The sequence below is a fragment of the Phodopus roborovskii genome, unplaced genomic scaffold, assembly GCF_943737965.1.
Source record: "Phodopus roborovskii unplaced genomic scaffold, PHOROB, whole genome shotgun sequence".
Lineage (NCBI taxonomy): Eukaryota > Metazoa > Chordata > Mammalia > Rodentia > Cricetidae > Phodopus > Phodopus roborovskii.
In genome coordinates this window covers 17,503,115-17,522,691 of record NW_026126469.1, presented here as the reverse complement: position 1 = coordinate 17,522,691, position 19,577 = coordinate 17,503,115, and the positions used below count along the sequence as shown (strand labels likewise).

Genomic DNA, 19,577 nt, shown 5'->3' with positions numbered 1-19,577 from the left:
GAGAGAGAAACGGGGAGTTGGCAGGCAGAGAGGATAAATGGGAGGAGAAATCTAGGAAGAAAGATCAAGAATGAGAAGAGGAAGAGACAAGAACTCCAGGGGCATCCACCCAGCTACAAAGGAAGCCACAGAGTAAGAAGGAAAGAAAGGTATACAGAAATGGAGAAAGACAAAGTCCAGAGGCAAAAGGTAGATGGGATAATTTAAGAAAAGTTGGCAAGAAACAACTGGGCATTCATAAGAGAGAATAAGACTCTGTGTGATTAATTTGGGAGCTCGGTGGTGGTCCCAAAAAACAAGAGAGTAAAACAAACAAACAAAAAACCAACCAACTACACTCCTCTATATTCAGAAATTACAATAGAGAAATTTTCTCTTGGTTTTGGTTCCAATTTGCAGCTAGATAAAAGTTGGTATGAAATGTGTATTTTATAGGAGTATGAAGCCTGCGAGGCTTATATGCAGCAACCTCTGTTTTCAAGTCAAAATTATGCCAACTGACTTAACTTTTACAATTTGCTTTTTGTTGTCTTGTTTTTTTGAGGTAGGATTTCTCTGTGTAGCTTTGGAGCCTGTCCTGGAGCTCACTCTGTAGACTAGGTTGGTCTTGAACTCATAGAGATCCACCTGCCTCTGCCTCCTGAGTACTGGGACTAAAGGCATGCACCACCACTGCCCAGCTTTACCTTTACCTTTACCTTTAACTCTGGAGATGAACCCTAGCTTATGATAACAGTTTATAATTGCAGTTCTTTGGAATACCCAGCCAAAAGACATTCAGCCACTCTAACAAATGTTTTAAAAGAATATACAGACAGCCCAACAGGTGAGGTGTTTGCTGCTGGTCTGGTGACCTGACTCAATCCCTTAGTCCCACATGATGGAAGGAGAAAACCAACTCCTTCCAGTTTTCCTCTGACTTCCATATGGATGTCTGTGGCATGGACACCCCCTCCCTCTTTCTGTATCTATATTTGGGGGGCAGGTGATGATGGGCATGCTTTAATCCCAGCACTCAGGAGACAGAAGCAGGCAGATCTCTGAGTTTTCAGCCAGCCTGGTCTACAGAGCAAGTTCCAGGACACCTAGGGCTACACACACACACATACACAAACCCATCTTTAAAAACATACAAAAAATGGGCTGAGAAAATGGCTTAGTATATAAGTGTACTTGTTCTTATAGAAGACCTGGGTTCAACTTCCAGCCCCCACATGATGGCTCAAAGCTCCAGCTGTAGGGAATTCAATGCTCTCTCCTGACCTCAGAGGGCACCAGGCACACATGGGGAACACATTAGATAAATAAGTCAAAAGAGAATTTTTTAATTAAAAAATGTAATCTGAGTGTAATGTCCTACCACAATTCCCTAGCACTGTTATCAGCTTTACAGTTTATTCAGTTGTGTGAATTAGAAATCTAAGAATAGTTCTCAAGCCCTCCCCCACAACTGATAGCTCTTAAGCTAGTCCTACTTGCCATACCCAGTAAACCAGTCCATCATCTTTCACCTGGTCTTAGGACTACAGTAATCTTACTAAGTCCTTGCTCCAGTCTTCATATTTCACACTTCTCTAAAATACTGTTGTGATTATTTTTTAGATTTATTTATTCCATCCATACGAGTGCTCTATCTGCATCTACATCTTTATGCCAGAAAAGGGTATCAGACCCCACTATAGATGGTTGTGAGCCACCATGTCGTTGCTGGGAATTGAACTCAGGACCTCTGGAAGAGCAGCCAGTGCTCTTAACGACTGAAGCATCACTCCAGCCCTATTGTGATTATTTAACTTAGCTAAAAAATGTATCTTTTATGCCCTTTATAGACAAATTGAATCTCCTCAAGTAAGCATAAGGTCTTTGTGAGTCTTCCCACACATTCTAAATGCTAATCTGTAATTCCAATCTTTAATGAAGCCAAAATGTAGTTTCCTCAATATAAAATTCCTCCCCATATTTATTTCCTCATAAACTCGCTCAGATGCTATGATCCAGCTAAAGTATCCCTTTGTGAACAACCATTTTCTTAGGCAAAATGGATTGATCCCTCCTTCATGTTCCTTCAGTCTTCATCAGTATAAGGTCACTTGTATTAAACTATACTTTAAAAAACAATTTTACTATTTCTATAATAATAGGCTATGAGCTCCTTGAGGGAAACAGTCATATAGTTTACTTATTTCTGCAAATCTAGCATGAATTGCATGGAATTATAGCATAGCAAAGCAGATTTTTTTTCTTGATTCTGTGTGTGTGTGTGTGTGTGTGTATGCACATGCATGCACATGCAGATGTAGGGGATTTAAAAACCAGGGCCTTTCAACTACACAAACATTCTGTTACTGAGCTAAATCACAAGCCCCACCCCACATTTTTCTTTATTATTAGTTTACATATTTTTTGAATCTGCAAGACTCAAACCACTTTAGCAAACACAGTTCTAATTATCATGTCTCCTATTCTTTGCTTATTTCTATTCTTCATTCTTCACTCCCCTTCTTCTGAGAATAGCAGACCCTGGCTTATTCCCTCCCTGTTACCCTGAGCCACCTTTTCATTGCTTCCTTCAAGGATATCAGGGTTGTGGTTTCATGGTTCATCTTCTTTAGGAAAAGGAAAGGAAATAAAACAAAGCAAGATGAAAACCCTATAGAGGTCGAGATCCTGGATTTTCTGCTGGTTTTCACTCAGCAACAGGCAGCAGCAATGGGAACATCCAATCTAGACTCTGCCTGGAAGGTCACTAAGTGCATGAAGCTTTTAATAGCTTGGACATCCAAATATAGTTTCAAAGAACCAATGGTGTGAACACAGGTGTCCTGAAGTGCACTATGACATTTGCCTTTGAAAACAGACCGAGCCATTATAGAGCAACAAGCAACCACACACAAATACAACTCTTTACAATGGAAAACTTACAGGGACACACAAACATATATGTATCTCTACAATTAAATTTGATGGAGATGCTGTGGAATAATACTGTATACTGTGTAAATGTGTTGCTCTCATTGTTAATAAAAAGTTGATTGGCTGGTAATCAGACAAAAAGTATAGGCTGGACAGCCAAACTAAGGATGCTGGGATGGAAAAGGGCAGAGTAAGAGAGACACCAACAGAGGGGACAAGACATGCTGGAGGACAAGTAAAGCCACGAGTCACATGGCAATACATAGACAAATAGAAATGGGTTAATTTAACTGGTAAAAGTTAACTAATAACAAGCCCGAACTAACTGTTGAGCATTTATAATTAATGTTAAGCTTCTGTGTGTTTATTTGGGAATAGCTGGCAGGACAGAGACTTCTGCCTACAGATGTTTTCATTTAAAAAAAGCATTTGCTGTATATGAGTGTTTTGTGCGCACATAAGTCTGTCCATTATGTGCCAGAAGAGGGTGACCATTCCTGGTGGGGATGTCATTCTGTATGCTGTGAATATATATTTCTCTTATTGGTTGATGAATAAAGCTGTTTTGGCCAAAGGACAGGAAGGATTTAGCCAGTTGGGAAATCCAAACAGGGATAGAGAAAGGATGTGTGCCACTATGCCCAGCTAACAAGAGCTCAAATGTGAGCCATCTCTCCAGTCCCAGGTTTCATATTTTAATAGCTTTTTAAAAACTAAATTACAATCTAAATCCATTTTTAAAGAGTGCCTTACATCTTTATGATAATAATGATGATTTTAAAATTAAAAATCTAACCAACGGTAGAAATTACTGGGTATTATTGAGGGCTTCTTGTAGTATAAAATGCAGAATTGATAGAAAAATACATGTGAAAGAGGATTTCTCTGTGGTACAGTGGTTTGAGGCTATAGTACCCTTCCAGGAGACTAACACAGGAAGATCTTCCCAGCCTATGACCTCAAGGCCAAACTGGGCCACATTCTGGAACCCTTCCTCAAAACAAAAATAAGATACCTGTTGTTATTATTTAAAAAATGTGCCAGGTGTTGGTGGCACATGCCTTTAATCCAAGCACTCAGGAGGCAAAGGCAGACAGATCTCTGTGAGTTCAAGGCCAACCTGGTCTACAGAGCTAGTGCCAGGAAAGATTCCAAAGCAATACAGAGAAACCCTGTCTTGAGCAACTGGGAAAAAAAATGCAGTAAACAGGTACAGATTCCAAAAATCAAAGAGGAAGTGCTGTGTCATTAGGAAAATACTCACACTAAAGGTGGGTCTTATCCTTAAGGGAAAGTGTTATCCCTTGACTATGGTGTGTGTGTGTGGGGGGTGAAGTATACTATAGACTGGAGACTTTGTATGAACAAAAGTAGATGTTTGTTTCTTTTCTTTCTTTTTCTTCTTCCTTTTTTTTTTTTTTTTTTTTTTTTTTTTGAGACAGGGGCTTGCTATAGCTACCTAGCCAAGCCCTGTCTCTACCTCATAATCCTCTTTACCATAGCCTCCCAAGTGCTAGGACTAAAGGTGTGCACCAAGTTTAGCTCATGAAGGTGCATTTTGATCAAAAGATTCATGTGAGCTTAAGAAAACATATAAGCTTATAAGAACTAAGTTACGTTTGTTCACTCACTGAATAATTCGTTTTCATCAATACTTATTGAACATCATAAATGTTAATAAAATGGATAATGTAAGACCCTAATTCTGGGGTCCTGATGGGCCAATGGGAGAGCCCCGCAACACAAACACCAAAAACAGGAGATGCAACAAGCAAGAGGTGTTTATTGAATGAGTGCACTCGGGTGACAGCAATCTCGGGGAAAGCTGCACACCCCCCAAAGGGTTCAGGCTCCTTTTTATAGAGAAAGACTGCAATCAGCATACATGCATGGGGCACAAGGTGACTGATTACAAAGTATGATCTCATGTTTGAGAGATCACCCAGGTATGACCTGTTCTTTTTCAAAGGAAAAACCACAGAATGACTTGGAAAGACCCCAGACTGTCTGTTGGCCAGGTATGACCCAGACAGGGCTGTTCATCTGGAATCATGTGTTTCAGAGTTGGGGGCCTATTTCCTTGTTGTGGGCCAAGACCTGTGAGAAACTTCTTTCATACTCTGGCTTTCTCTTGGCTGTACATTTAGAGCCTTCAGTTATTCCACAAAGGTTTGATGATTCAGTAACTAGCCCTATTTAACAAGATCAGCCTAGCATATAACCACTAGCCCCATCACCATAGTAACCTTTCTTGTTCTTATAATTCCTGATCTTTCCACTCATGTCAACGTTTATTCTTTGTGATTTTTCTATATTCTGCTTGTAAGAACTATTCTCCTTCCTACAACTTTGCTCTGCAAACTAAAGTCTTTCATAATACTTATGTATGATGAGAAGGTAAAAATCCTTCTCCCCAGAGAATATGCTAGCAGGGAGGCATGGGAATAACAAAGCGAAAATGCTTCCAGACAGCAAAGGAAATAGTCTAAAATATATATGAATCTCTAAAGCCTTAATAGTAAAATACTACTAATAATCACAACACAATTTTATTTTTAAAATTTGTGGTTTATCTATTTTATGTGTACATGTGTTTTGGATGCTTGTGTGTTTGTGTACCGTATGCATGCAGTGGCCATGGAGGTCTGAAGAGAGTAGAATCCCCTTGAAACTGGAGTTAACAGATGGTTGTTAGCAGCCATATGGGTGATGGGACTCAAGCCAGGGTCTGCTGGAAGAGCAGCCAGTGCTCTTAACCCCTGAGCCATCTCTCCAGCCCCCTAATGACACAACTGAACAAGGGCAATAAACCTACCTGAAACTTTGATTCTTATCAACTTGACTGGAATTCACTGAAATCCAAAAATGGCCGGCATACCTGTGAGGGAATTTTGCTTAATTTGAGGTAGGTCGATCCACTTCTAATCTGGATCTTTGAGATAGTAAGACTCATGCTTTTAACCCAGATTTTTGCTTTATCCCAGCCCCCAACTTCAGATGGCATTCCCTGGGAACCAGCCAGCTACGACTGCCAGAGAAGAAGTAGGCCAGCAAAGCAGGTTAGCTAGGAGCTCCACATCTTCACTGTCCCCACTCTTCTCCATATCCAATGTCACAGTCCCATGAGTTCTGTGGCAGACTACCAGGTGTGGCCTTTTCACTCTGTCCCCATTCCCAGGGGACTAAGCAGATGCCGCTGGAACAGCCTGTTTCCCTCCCTCCTGTGGACCCCCTCAGCCTGCCCACATCCCTAAGGGTCAGCTGCCACTATTTTTTTTTTTTTTTTACCTAGAACACTCTGCCCCCCTTGCCATACCTACCAGGACCCCAGAAGAATTTCCTACCAGGTAATACATAGTCACCACAGTCTCCTAAGAACCAGGGAGGGCAACAGACACTAAGAAACAAAACACCCATCCCACAAAGACAAGACAATCTTCCCAAACCCACATGCCTAGATACCAGTATAAAAACAAAACAACAGCCAGGACAATATGTCTGTGCTAAAACCTGGCAACCCGACCACAGTATTCTCTGAGTATTGCAACACAGCTGAAGCACAACGCTGTTCTGGTGGGATCTCCACCTCAATTCCTGTCCCCCATCTCTCTCTCCCTAAACCTTGCTTCATTCCTGAAGGCCTGCCATAGGTGGCTCCTCCCCTGGAGATGCCCAGGACCACACCTATTGGCTATTTAAGACCTGGCCTAGATCTGCCACATGTACCCTCCTGTTCTGTCCTCTGCCTTCCTGAGGGTCACCCAGGAGTGCTCTCTCTGCCTTGCATTGCCATGTTTATTAAATTTGGATTTATTCGGTTTGATTTGACTTATTGCACGGGTGGAGGAACCCAGCAACTGGGCATCCAATACTTAACAAAGACTTTAATAACCTTTATCAATATGAGAGAGATCCTTAAAAAGGAAATAAACTAATCCCTTAAAGAAATCTATGGAAAAAAACGAACAGTGGAAGGAAGTGAGTGAAGAGTGGAAACTGAAAGTAGAAACAGAATTAATAGAGAAAACCCAAATAGGGGCTAGAAAAATGGTTCAATGGTTAAGAATACTGTCTGCTCTTCCAGAGGACTTGGGTTCAATTCCCAGCACCCACATGGCAGCTCACAACTGTCTATAACTCTAGTTACAAAGGATCTGACACCCTCACACAGACATACATGCTAGCAAAACCCAAATGCACATAAAATAAATAAAAAAGAAAGAAAACCTAAACAGAGGGAAATCTGGAAATGAAAAAGTTAGGAACTTAAACAGGAACCTCAGAGGCAAGCCTCACCAACAGAATACAAGAGATGCGAAAGAGAATTCAGACATTGAAGACATAAAGAAATGGACACATGAGCCAAAGAAAATGTTAAACCTAAAAAGCTTCTGGCATAAACATCCAGAAAATCTAGGACACTATTGTTCAGGTGGAAGCTCCACCTCAGGCCCCTCCCCCAACCAGTGGCTCCTCCCCTGGAGATGCTCAAGACCACACCTACAGGGTATTTAAGCTGCCCCCTAGAGAATTGCCATGTGGTTTGTCAGTCTCTTCTCTTCAGCTCCTCTCTGGGGGAAGAAAAGTCATCCAGGAGCGATTTAGTCATTAAACCTGAACTTTTAATTCTTAATTCAGCTTGATTTGGATTACTGTGTCAGTGGAGAGGTTTAATATTGGGTACAGAGCCCTTTCAACTATGAAAGGACCAAATCTAATGATCTAAGAATAAAGGAAGCCAGTGGCTGGAGAGGTGGCTCAGTGGTTAAGAGCACAGGCCCCTCTTCCAGAGGTCCTGAGTTTAATTCCCAGCAACCACATGGTGGCTCATAGCCATCTATCATGAGATATAATGCCCCCACCTGTGTGCAGGCAGAACACTGTATAAATATAAATAAATAAATCTCGGGGAAAAAATAGAGGAAGGTGAAGAAACTCCTTCTGTGCTCAAAGGCACAGAAAAGAATTTCACAAAATCACAGAGGAATATTACCCTAACTAAAGAAGGGAATGCCTATCAAGGTACAAGAAGCACACAGAAACTGGGCAGTGGTGGTGCACTCCTTTAATCCCAGCACTTGGGAAGCAGAGGCAAGCTGATCTTGAGTTGGAGGCAAGCCTAGTCTACAAAGTTCTAAGACAACCAGGGCTATACAAAGAAACTCTGTCTTGAAAACCACACTCCCACCCTTTCCCCCAAAAAAGCTGCAAGGGGGAAAAGACAAAGCAACATATAAGGCCAGACCTATTAGAATATCACCTGACTTCTCAATGGAGACTCTAAAAGACAGACGGCCCTGGACCAATGTTCTACAAACTCTAAAAGATCATAACTGGCAGCCCAGACTACTATACCTAGCAAAACTTTCAGTCACAATGGATGGAGAAAATAAGACATTCCATGATAAAATGATAAGCAATATCATGTACAAATCCATTCTACAGAAGGCACTAGAAGGAAACTCCAACATACAAGGATTAACCATACTCAAGAAAACACAAGGAATAACTAATCCCAGACCAGCAAATCAAAAGAGGGGAAACACACATCTACCATCACCACCACCACCACTACCACCACCATCACAACAATGACAAAATAACTGGAATCAAGAAACATTGCTCATTGATATCTCTCAATATCAAAGGTTTGAATTCTTCAATAAGAAGAGACTAACAGAATGGATTTGAAAACAGGATCTATCCTTCTGCTGTGTCCAAGAATCACACCTTAACATCAAGGATAGACATTACATCAGGGTAGAAGGTTGGAAAAAGATAATCCAAGCAAATGACTTGTGGTGGTCTGAATAAGAATGGCCCCCATAGGGTTTCATGTACTTGAATGTTTGGTCATAAAGGAGTGGCACTATTTGCAAGGGGGTGTGTTCTTGTTGGAGGAAGTGTATCACTGAGGGTAGGCTCTGATGTTTCAAAAGCTCATGCCAAGTCCAGTGTCTTTCTACCTGCCTATCCCGATGTAGCTCTCAGCTACTTCTCCAGCACCATGCCTGCTATGCATACCTGCTGCCATTCTTCCAACCACAATAATAGACTGAACCTCTGATACTGTAAACAAACGACCAATTAAATGTTTTCTTTGATAGAGTTGCCTTGGTTGCAGGGCAGTGGTGGGGCATTTATTAAACCTAGGTAGCTTCCTAGGTTTAACTCACAGCATCAGGAAATATGAAAAGAGGTGTAAAAGGGGGCGCATGGAACAAGGTGTGGCCGTAGAACTAGTATGTTTTTTCTGTTGTTTGTTTTTTGGAGAAAGGGTGTCTCTGTGTAACAGCCCTGGCTGTTCTGAAACTTGCTTTGTAAACCAGGCTGGCTTGGATCTCACAGAGATCCCCGTCTCTGTTCCTAGAGTGCTGTGATTAAAGGCATGAGCTGTTAATGGCAAAGGAGCCAGCCTTATAGTAAGATATTTAAGGGGAACAAGGAGAGAAAGAAATGTCTACTTAGCCCCTTGGTGACACACTACAAACCATCCTTGCTGCCTGGTGGCTTCTGTCACATGGAAGCAAGACTTGTGACTAGTTTCAGAAGCTACATACTGCTAAGGACTGGCAATGGCAATGGTCAGGACCAGTTGGGGCAGATTAGGTAGGGCTTAGTCATAACTGCTTATGCCCATTCTTCCCCCACCTGCAGTCATGGCATTGGGGAGTACCCAGTCACCAAGACTACATTCTTTTTAAATCTCTGAGGGTTGAATTCAGGTTGGCAGGCTTGCATGCACAGCAAGCAGTCAACCGGATGAGCTAGCTACCTTGAGGGCCTGAGGACTGCAATGGTTATTACTTTGAGACAGGGTCTAACTCACTATGTAGCCCTAGCTGGCCTGGAACTCAATGTGTAAGCTAGGGTAGCCTAGAACCTATAGAGAGCCCAGCTGTCTCTGTTTTCAGAGTTCTGGGGTTAAAGGTGTACTCTATCACATCTGGACCAACAACTGCATTCTTTTAAAAGTAAAATATTAGATGTTTAGGGTTTATCACTAGTTCCTATATTAAAATTGTGCATAAAGCTGCTTAAATATGTCCAAACCTAACATTAGATATAAGTGCCTTATGCATATAGTTCTTTAGCAACTATGAATTCAAATCTAAATTATTGAATGCACACCAAATGACAGCTATTTAAATGGCAGCATTAATTTACCATGAACTGAGGTTGTTTTACCTGCTGAATCATGTGTCTGGAGCTGGTTTTAGAGCAGGTTCTTTTGCATTGGACAAGATAGTATCACAGTAGAGAAATGATTCACTCATGAACTTTCTCCAGAGCTAGGCACATTAGAAAAGTATTTCTGGCTGAGTGTGGTGGAACATCCCTTTAATCCCAACACTAGTGGTGGGGAGGCGCAGAGGCAGGAGGATCTTTGTGAGCTCAGGGCCAGCCTGGTCTACACAATGAACAACAGGACACCCAGAAAGACCCTGTCTCAAAAACAACCAAACCAAAATACCCTACTCTTCCTTCCCGCTCCTAGCTTTCTGTCTCCATCCCCTTCTTCCCTTTCCTCTTCTAACTTTGTCTTTGGGGCAGCATCTCACTAAGTAGCTCTGAACCAAAGTTGTCAGCTCAAGTTCCTGAATGCTAGGATTATAAGCATCTACCAGGAAATATTATTTCTAAGATCATAATTTTTTAAGATTTATTTATTTGCTACATATGGTGTTCTGTCTGCCTGCATACCAGAAGAGGGCATCAAATCTCATTTTAGATGGTTGTGAGCCACCATGTGGTTACTGGGAACTCAGGACCTCTGGAAGAGCAGCCAGTGCTCTTAACCTCTAGGCTATCTCTCCAGCCTCCTAAGATCATAATCTTAAACAAGAAAAATACAGGAAAGTATTAAGTTGTAAAACCTAACAAAAATTATTTTTGATAGAAAATGACAAGAAATCAGAATAAGAGAAAAATAAAGTGAAAGCCCCAAACTTCGTATGGGGAAAAAATGAAATACTGTGTAAACTATCTGGCACACAATTAATAGAGTGACTAGTTGGTGGAGAGTTAATACTCAGTGAATCTCTTTACTCAAACTCTAATGTTACTTACTATATGAAATATTATCCAATCAATATTCTTTTGTTCAAACTGACATAATTCTACGTATGACAAATAGTTTAAAACAAGGGTTTTTTCTCTTAATTTTTTTAACCTAAAAAGTAAAATAAGGTTCTGTCAGCAGAGCAGGGAGGTGGCTCATGTTTGTAATTTCAGAATTCAGAGGCTGAGACAGGAGGTCAGCCTGTGTTATGTGGTAAGTTCCAGACTAGCCTGGGGTACAAAGGTGAGGCTGTCTTAATAAGCAAGGAGGAAACAAAATCAGAGTTCATCAGAGTTCTTATAGTGCTTTTTATTGGTCCTAAAGTTCATTTAAGGGATACACAGATAAACAACTCGTCTGATCAGCCACTAATATACTTTGGTGTCCTTTTATTTTTGAACTCAAGAGCCAGTTCACTTTTTCTCCGTGTTCAATATCGAGCTTTGGCAAAACCTTTGCATGTTCCTCCTCATCTGCTCCTGTGGCACCGGACTTCCCCCGCTGCTTGGAGCAAGCCCCTCCTTTTGTTTTCTTCCTGTGGGTGTGTTTTGCAGGACTCTTCTGTTTCTTTTCCATTTCACTGTTCACATCCCACAACCTTATCTTCCCATCATTCCCTCCAGTAAGCAGCAGATGGGACTCCGGCAGAAAGCAGACCTGAGATACTCCCAACGCGTGACCCTTAAATCCCAGTTCTCGCTCACATTTGACTCCCATCACTCTGAAGATGCGCACCTTACCATCCTCTGCACCACAGCTGAAAACATTGCCACAAGATGCCACTGAGACAGAGTGGGCTAGTGCGGGGTTTAGGAGCTGACCAGGGGACTGGGGGCCTTCCATTTCTTCTGTTTCATCCTCCTGTAAATTCGTAATCCAGACGGGTCGGGCTTTTTGGAGACTCCACAGCATCACCTTTAAACAAGGTGAAGTTACACAGTCACACAGTGTTCTAGACATGCTGCTCAACTACAGTGCTTACTGAGCTTCTAATAAAATATGACACAGTTCCTACAACATTCTAAATGGGCAGAAGCTACTACAACATGCTAGGTAATGCTACTTGACCCTAAACTAAAACTAGAATACAGAGGTGGAGGTAGGATTGACAAGGCCAAATCCTAAAATCATCCATTGGCACGATGCCATGGAAGTACAGTTGCTGGGCTGAGGATAGAGCTTGGTGGCAGAAGGACTTACTTGCCACCTGCAAAACCCTGGATACAACTCCCAGCATCACTCTCCAAATTAAAAAAAAAGGAAGAAAAGAAAAATAAACAAGCCAGCCAGCATGGTGGCACATCCCTTTAACCCCAGCACTCAAGAGGCAGAGGCACATGGGGTTCTATGAGTTCAAGATCAGCTTGGTCTACATAGCCAATTTCAGACCAGCCAACCCTATCCAGTGAAACCTTGTCTCAAAAAATAAACAAAATAAGAACAAAACCCTCTTTTGTATATTTCCTATTTGATTTGCCAAACAAATTCTTGGTGTTTCAAACCAGGTGCCACTATATAGAACAATCTGGCTTTGAACTCACGGTGACCCTTCTGCTTGTTTGTCCAGAGCAAGGATCATGCATCACCATGCCTAGCTCAGACTCTTGCTATCCTGGAACTCACTCTGGCTTCAAACTCACAGAGATCCTCTTGCCTCTGGTTCCCAAGTGCTTGGATTAAAGGCATGCACCAACTTTGCCTGGCTCAAAATGTCAAATTTTTGATGTCCATTTTTTTGTTGTTGTTGTTTTTGTTTGTTTTGAGACAAGTTCTCACTACATAGAGCAGTCTGGCCTTGAACTCATAGAGATCTGTCTGCCTCTACCTTTAAAAGCTCAGATGGCATATACAACATGTCCAGCCCAGAAAGATTTATTTTACTTTTATTTGTGTGTGTGAATGTGCATGTGTACGTGTGAATACCAGTGTCCCAAAATCTAGAAGCGGGCATTAGATCCTCTGTAGCTGGAAATACAGACAGCTGTGAGGCACCTGACATGGGTGCTGGGGAGCCAACTCAGGTCCTCTGCAAGATCAGGGTGAACTCTTACCACTGAGCTTCTCTTCAGCCCATCCGTTCCAATATAACCTAAGGAGTACCTGTCACTTCTGCATATATAACTGACACCTAATGACTAATGAACCAGCGATGAAAACCAAAGGATCAAAGAAAGACTAGCCAAAACACACTATATCTGATAATTTATAACTAACAGCTACCTGGCTATACAGATGCTTCTTGAAAATCAAAGGAAGGTCCTTAGGAAGGGTTTGTCCAAGGCCTAGTTATGGGCTGTAGGGAAAACTGTATCCTATAAATATAGAAGTATCCTGGTGGTAGCATAGGCCTTTAATCCCAGTGCTTGGAGGCAGAGGCAAGTGAATCTCTGAGTTGGAGGCCAGGCTGGCTACATAGTGAGTTCCAGGACAGCCGGGGCTACACAGAGAAACCCTATCTTGAAAAGTAAAAACACTGAGAATAATTCTGTATTGAATGATTCTGAATAGAACAGAGGCACTACAAATATTTTCAGGGGGAGTTCTTTGTTATTTGGGGAGTGTCTCTGCACATTGGACATCTGCTGATTTCACTGCCATGCCCTCCAACCTTATGGATGATACGGCTTTTTCACCTCTTCAGTTTTTTGAGAAAGGTTTTCTCTGTGTAGTTTTGGCTGTCCTGGAACTAGCTCTGTAGACTAGGCTGGCCTCAAACTCAGAGACCCACCTGCCTCTGCCTCCTGAGAGAGCTAGGCTTAAAAATATGTGCTACCACTGCCTGGCAATATTGATTTGCTGTTGTTGCATGTAGTTATTTTTGAGACAGTATTTCTCTATTACATAGCTCTGTCTGGCCTTAAATTCACAGAGATCTGCCTGCTTCTGGCTCCCTGGAACTGAGATTAAAGATGTATACCACCACTTCAAGCATAGATGAGACTTTAAATACCTCTTATAGTAGAGACAAAGCATGGATTTTGGGGGCAGAGAATTAATTTTGTTTCTACTTAGGTGGTTCATTAACAATAATAAGTTTTAAAAAGGAACAACGTGGGGGTAGAGATATGGCTTAGCAGTTAAGCAAACTGGTCCTCAAGAGGACTGTGGTTCAAATCTCAGCATCCATGTGGTAACTCACAACTGTCTGTAACTGTAGCTTCAGGGTATACAATGCCTAGTTCTGGCCTGCGCAGATACCAGGCACATAAGCAGTACACAAACATACACGCAGGCAAAAAATCCACACACATAAAATGAAATTATCTTTAAAAGGAACAATAATTAGGAGGGCAAGAATAGAAATGACTAATTATGTGCAAAGCACTCGAAAGTCCTAAGCACTCAACCTTAGTGATGAGATTTTCCTCTTCAGGAGGAAGGGCAGTTGCTATGAGAAAGTTCAAGCTATCTAAAAACTCTCATATTAATCCAAGATCTGCTCCTGTGAGAACAAAACATTAAACCCCACCAGCTTTCCCTATACAGTGTGCTTCATACCCCCCAGCTCTTTTGTAGTGGTCTCTGAATTCAGGTTAATTTGTGATGTCACTTCCAAAGCACTGCACACACTGCTCCGATTCTGTTCACGCACACATTTCTAGCAACATGTCTCAGATTTAAAGTAAGAAGAGACCTTCTACCTGCCCCCACCCCTCCACACTTAAACCATATAAGAGTTTCTAGAAGTTGACCATGGTAGCGAGTAGCTTTAATCCCAGCACTGGGGAGGCAGAGGCAGGCGGATCTCTGTGAGTTTGAGGCCAGCCTGGTCTACAGAGCTTCTAGTACCAGGACAGCCAGGGATGTTACACAGAGAAACCCTGTTTCAAAAAACCAAAAACAAAGAAAAAAAAAAAAAAAAAGATATGTTAGGAGAGAATAGAAAACACTTATTCGATAATTTGATTTTAGCAGCTGGGATACAGCTCAGTGGTAAGAGTACATGTTTACCATGTACAGTCCTGAGTTCAATTCCAAGAACTGCCAAGGAAACCAACAAAACACATACTTGATTTTGTTGGCAAATCCTGCTCAGAAATTACCCTAGGGCTCTTTGCAAAAACATCACCTGCATATCCAGGCCACATGACACCAGGCTCTGAGGCCTCTGCGGTCGAAAAGCTACAGAGGAACAGATGTTAGAATGTCTCTTCAGGGATCTGGTAACTTTCTTCTTTTCTAAGTCCAGGATTTTGATTGCCCCAGAATCATCAGCAGAAGCCAGCAGACTTTCAGTTTCATTTAGCGAAAGACAATTGATTTCTTCATCATTCACATGAAAATGGTCCAGGGGCTCTTTAAGAGACCTGATGTCTAGTACACTGATGGTTTCTCCATGGGAGGCATAGAGCTTGGTGGGGCAGGAGGGAGAAAACAAGACGCTGGTAACATCATCAGCCCCTTCCAACTGCACGTGTCCTAATGGAGTACCATCTTCACCCCAAGCCACAAGATCTCCACCCTCTGCTCCTGAAGCCACAAGCCCTTCTTTACTTGCATTCAGGCAGAGGATAGAAGAAGAATGTCCACCAGTCCACTTGACTGCCATGATGGCTGCAAAACTGTGAAGGGGGAAAAAACCCTGTGTCAGATTTTATACAAGAACTTGTTGCTATGAGATGAATATAAGAAACAACATTTCAACAGTCCCCCCCCCCTTTTTTCTTTTTGTTTTTTTTTTGAGACAGGGTTTTTCTGGGTAGCCTTTGTAGACCAGGTTGGCCTCGAACTCACACAGAGAGACCTGCCTGCCTCTGCCTCCTGAGTGCTGGGACTAAGGGTGTGCACCACTACCTGACTCAACAGTTTTTAAAGGTAGCTTAAAAACTCAATTATCCCCTTTCCCTCTCCTCTCAAAAGACATCTAAAGACCAAATCTACAAAGACCTAAACATAAACTGTGTCTAGTATTTCTGCTTCTTCAGTATACATCTATCCACAGGAACCCAAATACATGCTGACTGGCAGGTGTAAGTGTTTGCAGGTTTCCTAATCTTACCCTTTCTTGTTTGTGTTTTGCAAGAGATTAACTCAGTTTTAAAGGTGCTTTTGACTAATTTCTACGCCAAAGCATGCAAAGTTAGTTAATAAGTAGATTTTGTAGTTAAAAGGGCTATTATAGACAACAATGCAGCTCTGACCATTTTTTATCAATCCCATAAGATCTAATTTAAAGCACTGGGGGTAGGGGGTAATGACATTAAATTTCCAAATTCTTAATCACATGAATATTTATTGATCACTTACATAATCAGAAAAATAAAGAACTATTAATGAGACTATTAAATAAAAAGTAGGAAAGCCTCAAAAACGTGTATATTCATTTGGGGCCACAGGGGTGGCTTGGTTGTTAAGAGAACTTTGATTTGTTGTTTTTGCAGAGGACTGTCTTTGGTTACCAGCACCCTGGCTCACAACCAGAATAACTCCAATCCCAGGAAATCCAGTGCTTTCTTTGAACCTCTGAGGGTACCAAGGATGCACATGGCATGGTACACAAGAAGACATGCATATCTATGAGTATCTACTCATACACATCCAATAAATACATCTAAAAAATTTTGTTAGAATAAATATCCAGGGAGGCTTTTTTTTTTTTTTTTTTTTTTTTTTTTTACTGTAGCCCATCAACATTTACCAAGCATTTATCACTGATCCAACTAGAGCCTTCAAAATCATTTGTTTACTTGGTCTATAAAACATACCCAGAGACCATTATCAAAAGTGTTAAATAATCCAGGAATGGCGGGCACACACCTGTAATCCTAGCACCTGAGAGACTAAGGCAAGAAGATTTTGAATTCTGGGCCACTATAGGCTACAAATAGAGACCCTCTAGGGGAAAAAAAAAAAGGGTCAAACACTCAGAAGGCTATGGCATAATGACTATGAGGAAAATTTACTTAAATAAGAGCGAAGTCAAAACAATCTAGAAATGAGATGTTTGCAAGCTACTGTTCTTGATTTTCTACACTTGGACTGACAACCTGGTAGAAATATGTTAATGTCAACATTCTCTCACTCGTTTATCAAGTCACTATGTTTGCCTTTTCCTATGTAGTTGCTTAAAGGGTAAAGCACAGAATGTACTCATATCCAATTATGGATCACTTTAATTAGATAATAGATCATTTCCTTTAACGCCTAATGAGTCAGGGAGTGCATACGAACAAAGTAGGCTATGTTAAGAACATTTTATTAAAGGGTAGGACACTACAAGAGGCAGTTCTGAGCGGGTAGAATGCATAATGACATGGGGATAGGTGACAAGGTGTGGGTCATGAAAAGTAGGTAAAAGATTTGCAGGGAGGAAAGAGAGTGACAAAGGCCTGATGTAGTTGAATGATAATATGCTACTTAAAGTCATCTGAATAACTGGGGTAAAGTGACAACAGCGAGGTGATGGTGGCACATACCTTTAATCCCAGCACTTGGGAGGCAGGTGCAGGATCCTTGAGTTAGAGGCTAGCCTGGTCTAGAATGAGTTCTAGCAAAGCCAGGGCTACACAGAGAAACTCTGTCTGGGGGTTGAGGGAAGAACAGAATGATATCATTATATCCTTCAAAGACTTGTCTTGGGGAAGACAAGATAAAGGTCAAGTATGTGATAAATGAATAATCTCTACTATCAATGTTTTTCATCAGTCAGTCACAACTTTATTTATGAATTCCTGCTATTCAAGTGTATAAGCCTTGGAGAGAAGGAGAAGCAGAATTGCCTGACTCTGTCCTACCCAGTTTGGTCCCAAACTCCTCGCTCATGTGATCTCTCACCTGAGGCTCCCAAGTAGCTATAGACACTTTGTAGCATGGTGCTGTGTCCATGCCTTTCAATCTAATCACCATGCATAGTTCTTTACCTTCTTTTCAGATCTACTAGATTTAAAGGAAATGTAACTGCCTCCGGACAATATTTGGTTCAATATTCAGGAACCAAGGAGAGAGATGGCCATTACTAAGTGTGGGTCAACACTTCCTCATAGATACGAGTTTTCTGATGTTAGTCCTCATGTGGAGAAAGTAGTAACAACAAAAATAATTAGAAGACTGTGGCATTAGCATTGACAAAACAGACAAGAATTTGGGTTACTTAATTTGTCGAAGGAGATTCTTAGGAAGGGATTGGCATGTAATTATATACCAGAGTAGGGAGGTAGTTGCTGTCCATTTGTTTTTATTAAAAAACAGGAAGCACATTACATATAGGCAGATCTCAGTCAAGATTCCTTATGACATAAAGATTGCATGACACTGGAGTTGACTAAGTCTGTGAGCTCTATTATTATAATAATCACTTAATAGAGCTATCTTGAGAATTATATAAAAGCCAGATTAAAAGACTTATATAATGCATGCTCACACTGTACTACTTCTTTATTTTACTTTATGTTTATGGCATATACACCTCAGACATGCATGAAACCAGAAGAAGGCTTGGCTCAATTCAAACTGAAGTTATAGGCAGCCTTGAGCCTCCATATGGGCGCTGGGAATGAACCCTGGTCTTCTGCAAGGGCAGCAAGCGCTCTTAACCGCTCAGCCATCACTCCCTCCCTCTATTCTTCTTCTTCTTTTTTTAAAGTGTTCTTTAAATTTTGGAAACGTAATATGACTAAATAATACAGTATTTATTTTCCTCCCTGGAGACCATTTATGTCTTCCCTTTATTATTCCTCTTGGGATTGTTCGACAAACTAAAAACAAAACACAACACACACACACACACACACAGAGAACACATTTCCTTATATTTTTACTGAGATGAATCTGAGCGCACTACATTTTGTTCAAAAAGATTGTGACGCTTAGTTTTCAAATGACACTTTGAGATTATCTGAACTTGTTTTGGGCTGCGTATTTACGAGGGTTGTTCAAATTTTGTCACCTTACTTTTAGAATGGAGTACTGGGACAGATGCCCTATGGTCCTGTACAGGAAAAGACTCTGCCAATTGCCCACAGTAACAAAAAACAAAACAAAACAAAAACAAAAAAATGGAGTCGGGCGGTGGTGTCGCAAGCCTTTAATCCTATCACTCGGGAGGCAGAAGTAGACGGATCTCTGAATTCGAGGCCAGCCTGGTCTACAGAGCTAGTTCAGGACAGCCAGGGCTACTCAGAGGAACCCTGTCTCGAAAAACCAAAATAAATTTACCTAATCTGACCAAGACAAGAGGTCCTCAAATGCCCACAGCTAAAGAAAATGGGTTCAAGAGAAGTAAAGGTGCAGGAACTAATTGACTAGCAAAAACGGTGTCATGCACAAGGTGGAAATTGAGCAGGAAGCACATGAAACAGGAAACTCCGTAGGAAGAGAGACCAAGAAGAGCCGACTCAAGGCCATTGATCGAAAAAGAGTGGGAAAAAACACTAGAGAGTTGATCGAACCCACTAGCAACAGCCTCATACCTGGGCTTCCCGTTCGTGGTCGGCGCTTAGCGATGACCTCACTCGCAGCCTCCAATCCCATCAAGCTTAGGGAGCGAGGCGCCTTCGCGGAAGTCACTTCCGGGCTGAGAGGCGCGGTGAGCGAGCTGGGCGTGCGCCCTTGCTTCTTGCCCTCAACCCGCATGGCGGGTCCCGGTGTGCGTCGCGGGGAGGCC

The 19,577-nt window shown here is 41.7% G+C and overlaps 1 protein-coding gene across 1 annotated transcript; it reads right to left on the bottom strand.

The window, feature by feature from the left end:
• Positions 1-11,263: 11,263 nt before the first annotated feature.
• Wdr53 (WD repeat domain 53) lies at positions 11,264-19,546 on the bottom strand. The gene is made up of 4 exons (XM_051191326.1): positions 19,384-19,546; positions 18,579-18,587; positions 15,045-15,529; positions 11,264-11,890 (listed from the first exon to the last, which is right to left on the bottom strand). The coding sequence occupies exons 1-4, from the start codon at positions 19,544-19,546 to the stop codon at positions 11,294-11,296; spliced, it is 1,254 nt and encodes a 417-aa protein (XP_051047283.1). The 3' UTR covers positions 11,264-11,293.
• Positions 19,547-19,577: the final 31 nt, after the last annotated feature.

What these genes read in the sequence shown, in the direction of transcription:
- Wdr53 (XM_051191326.1), bottom strand. Translation starts at nt 19,546, where the DNA reads ATGCGGGTTGAGGGCAAGAAGCAAGGGCGCACGCCCAGCTCGCTCACC. An exon ending in CATGTGGCCTGGATATGCAG is followed by an intron (nt 11,891 to 15,044) that starts GTGATGTTTTTG and finishes CCTTGTTTAAAG; the next exon opens with GTGATGCTGTGGAGTCTCCA.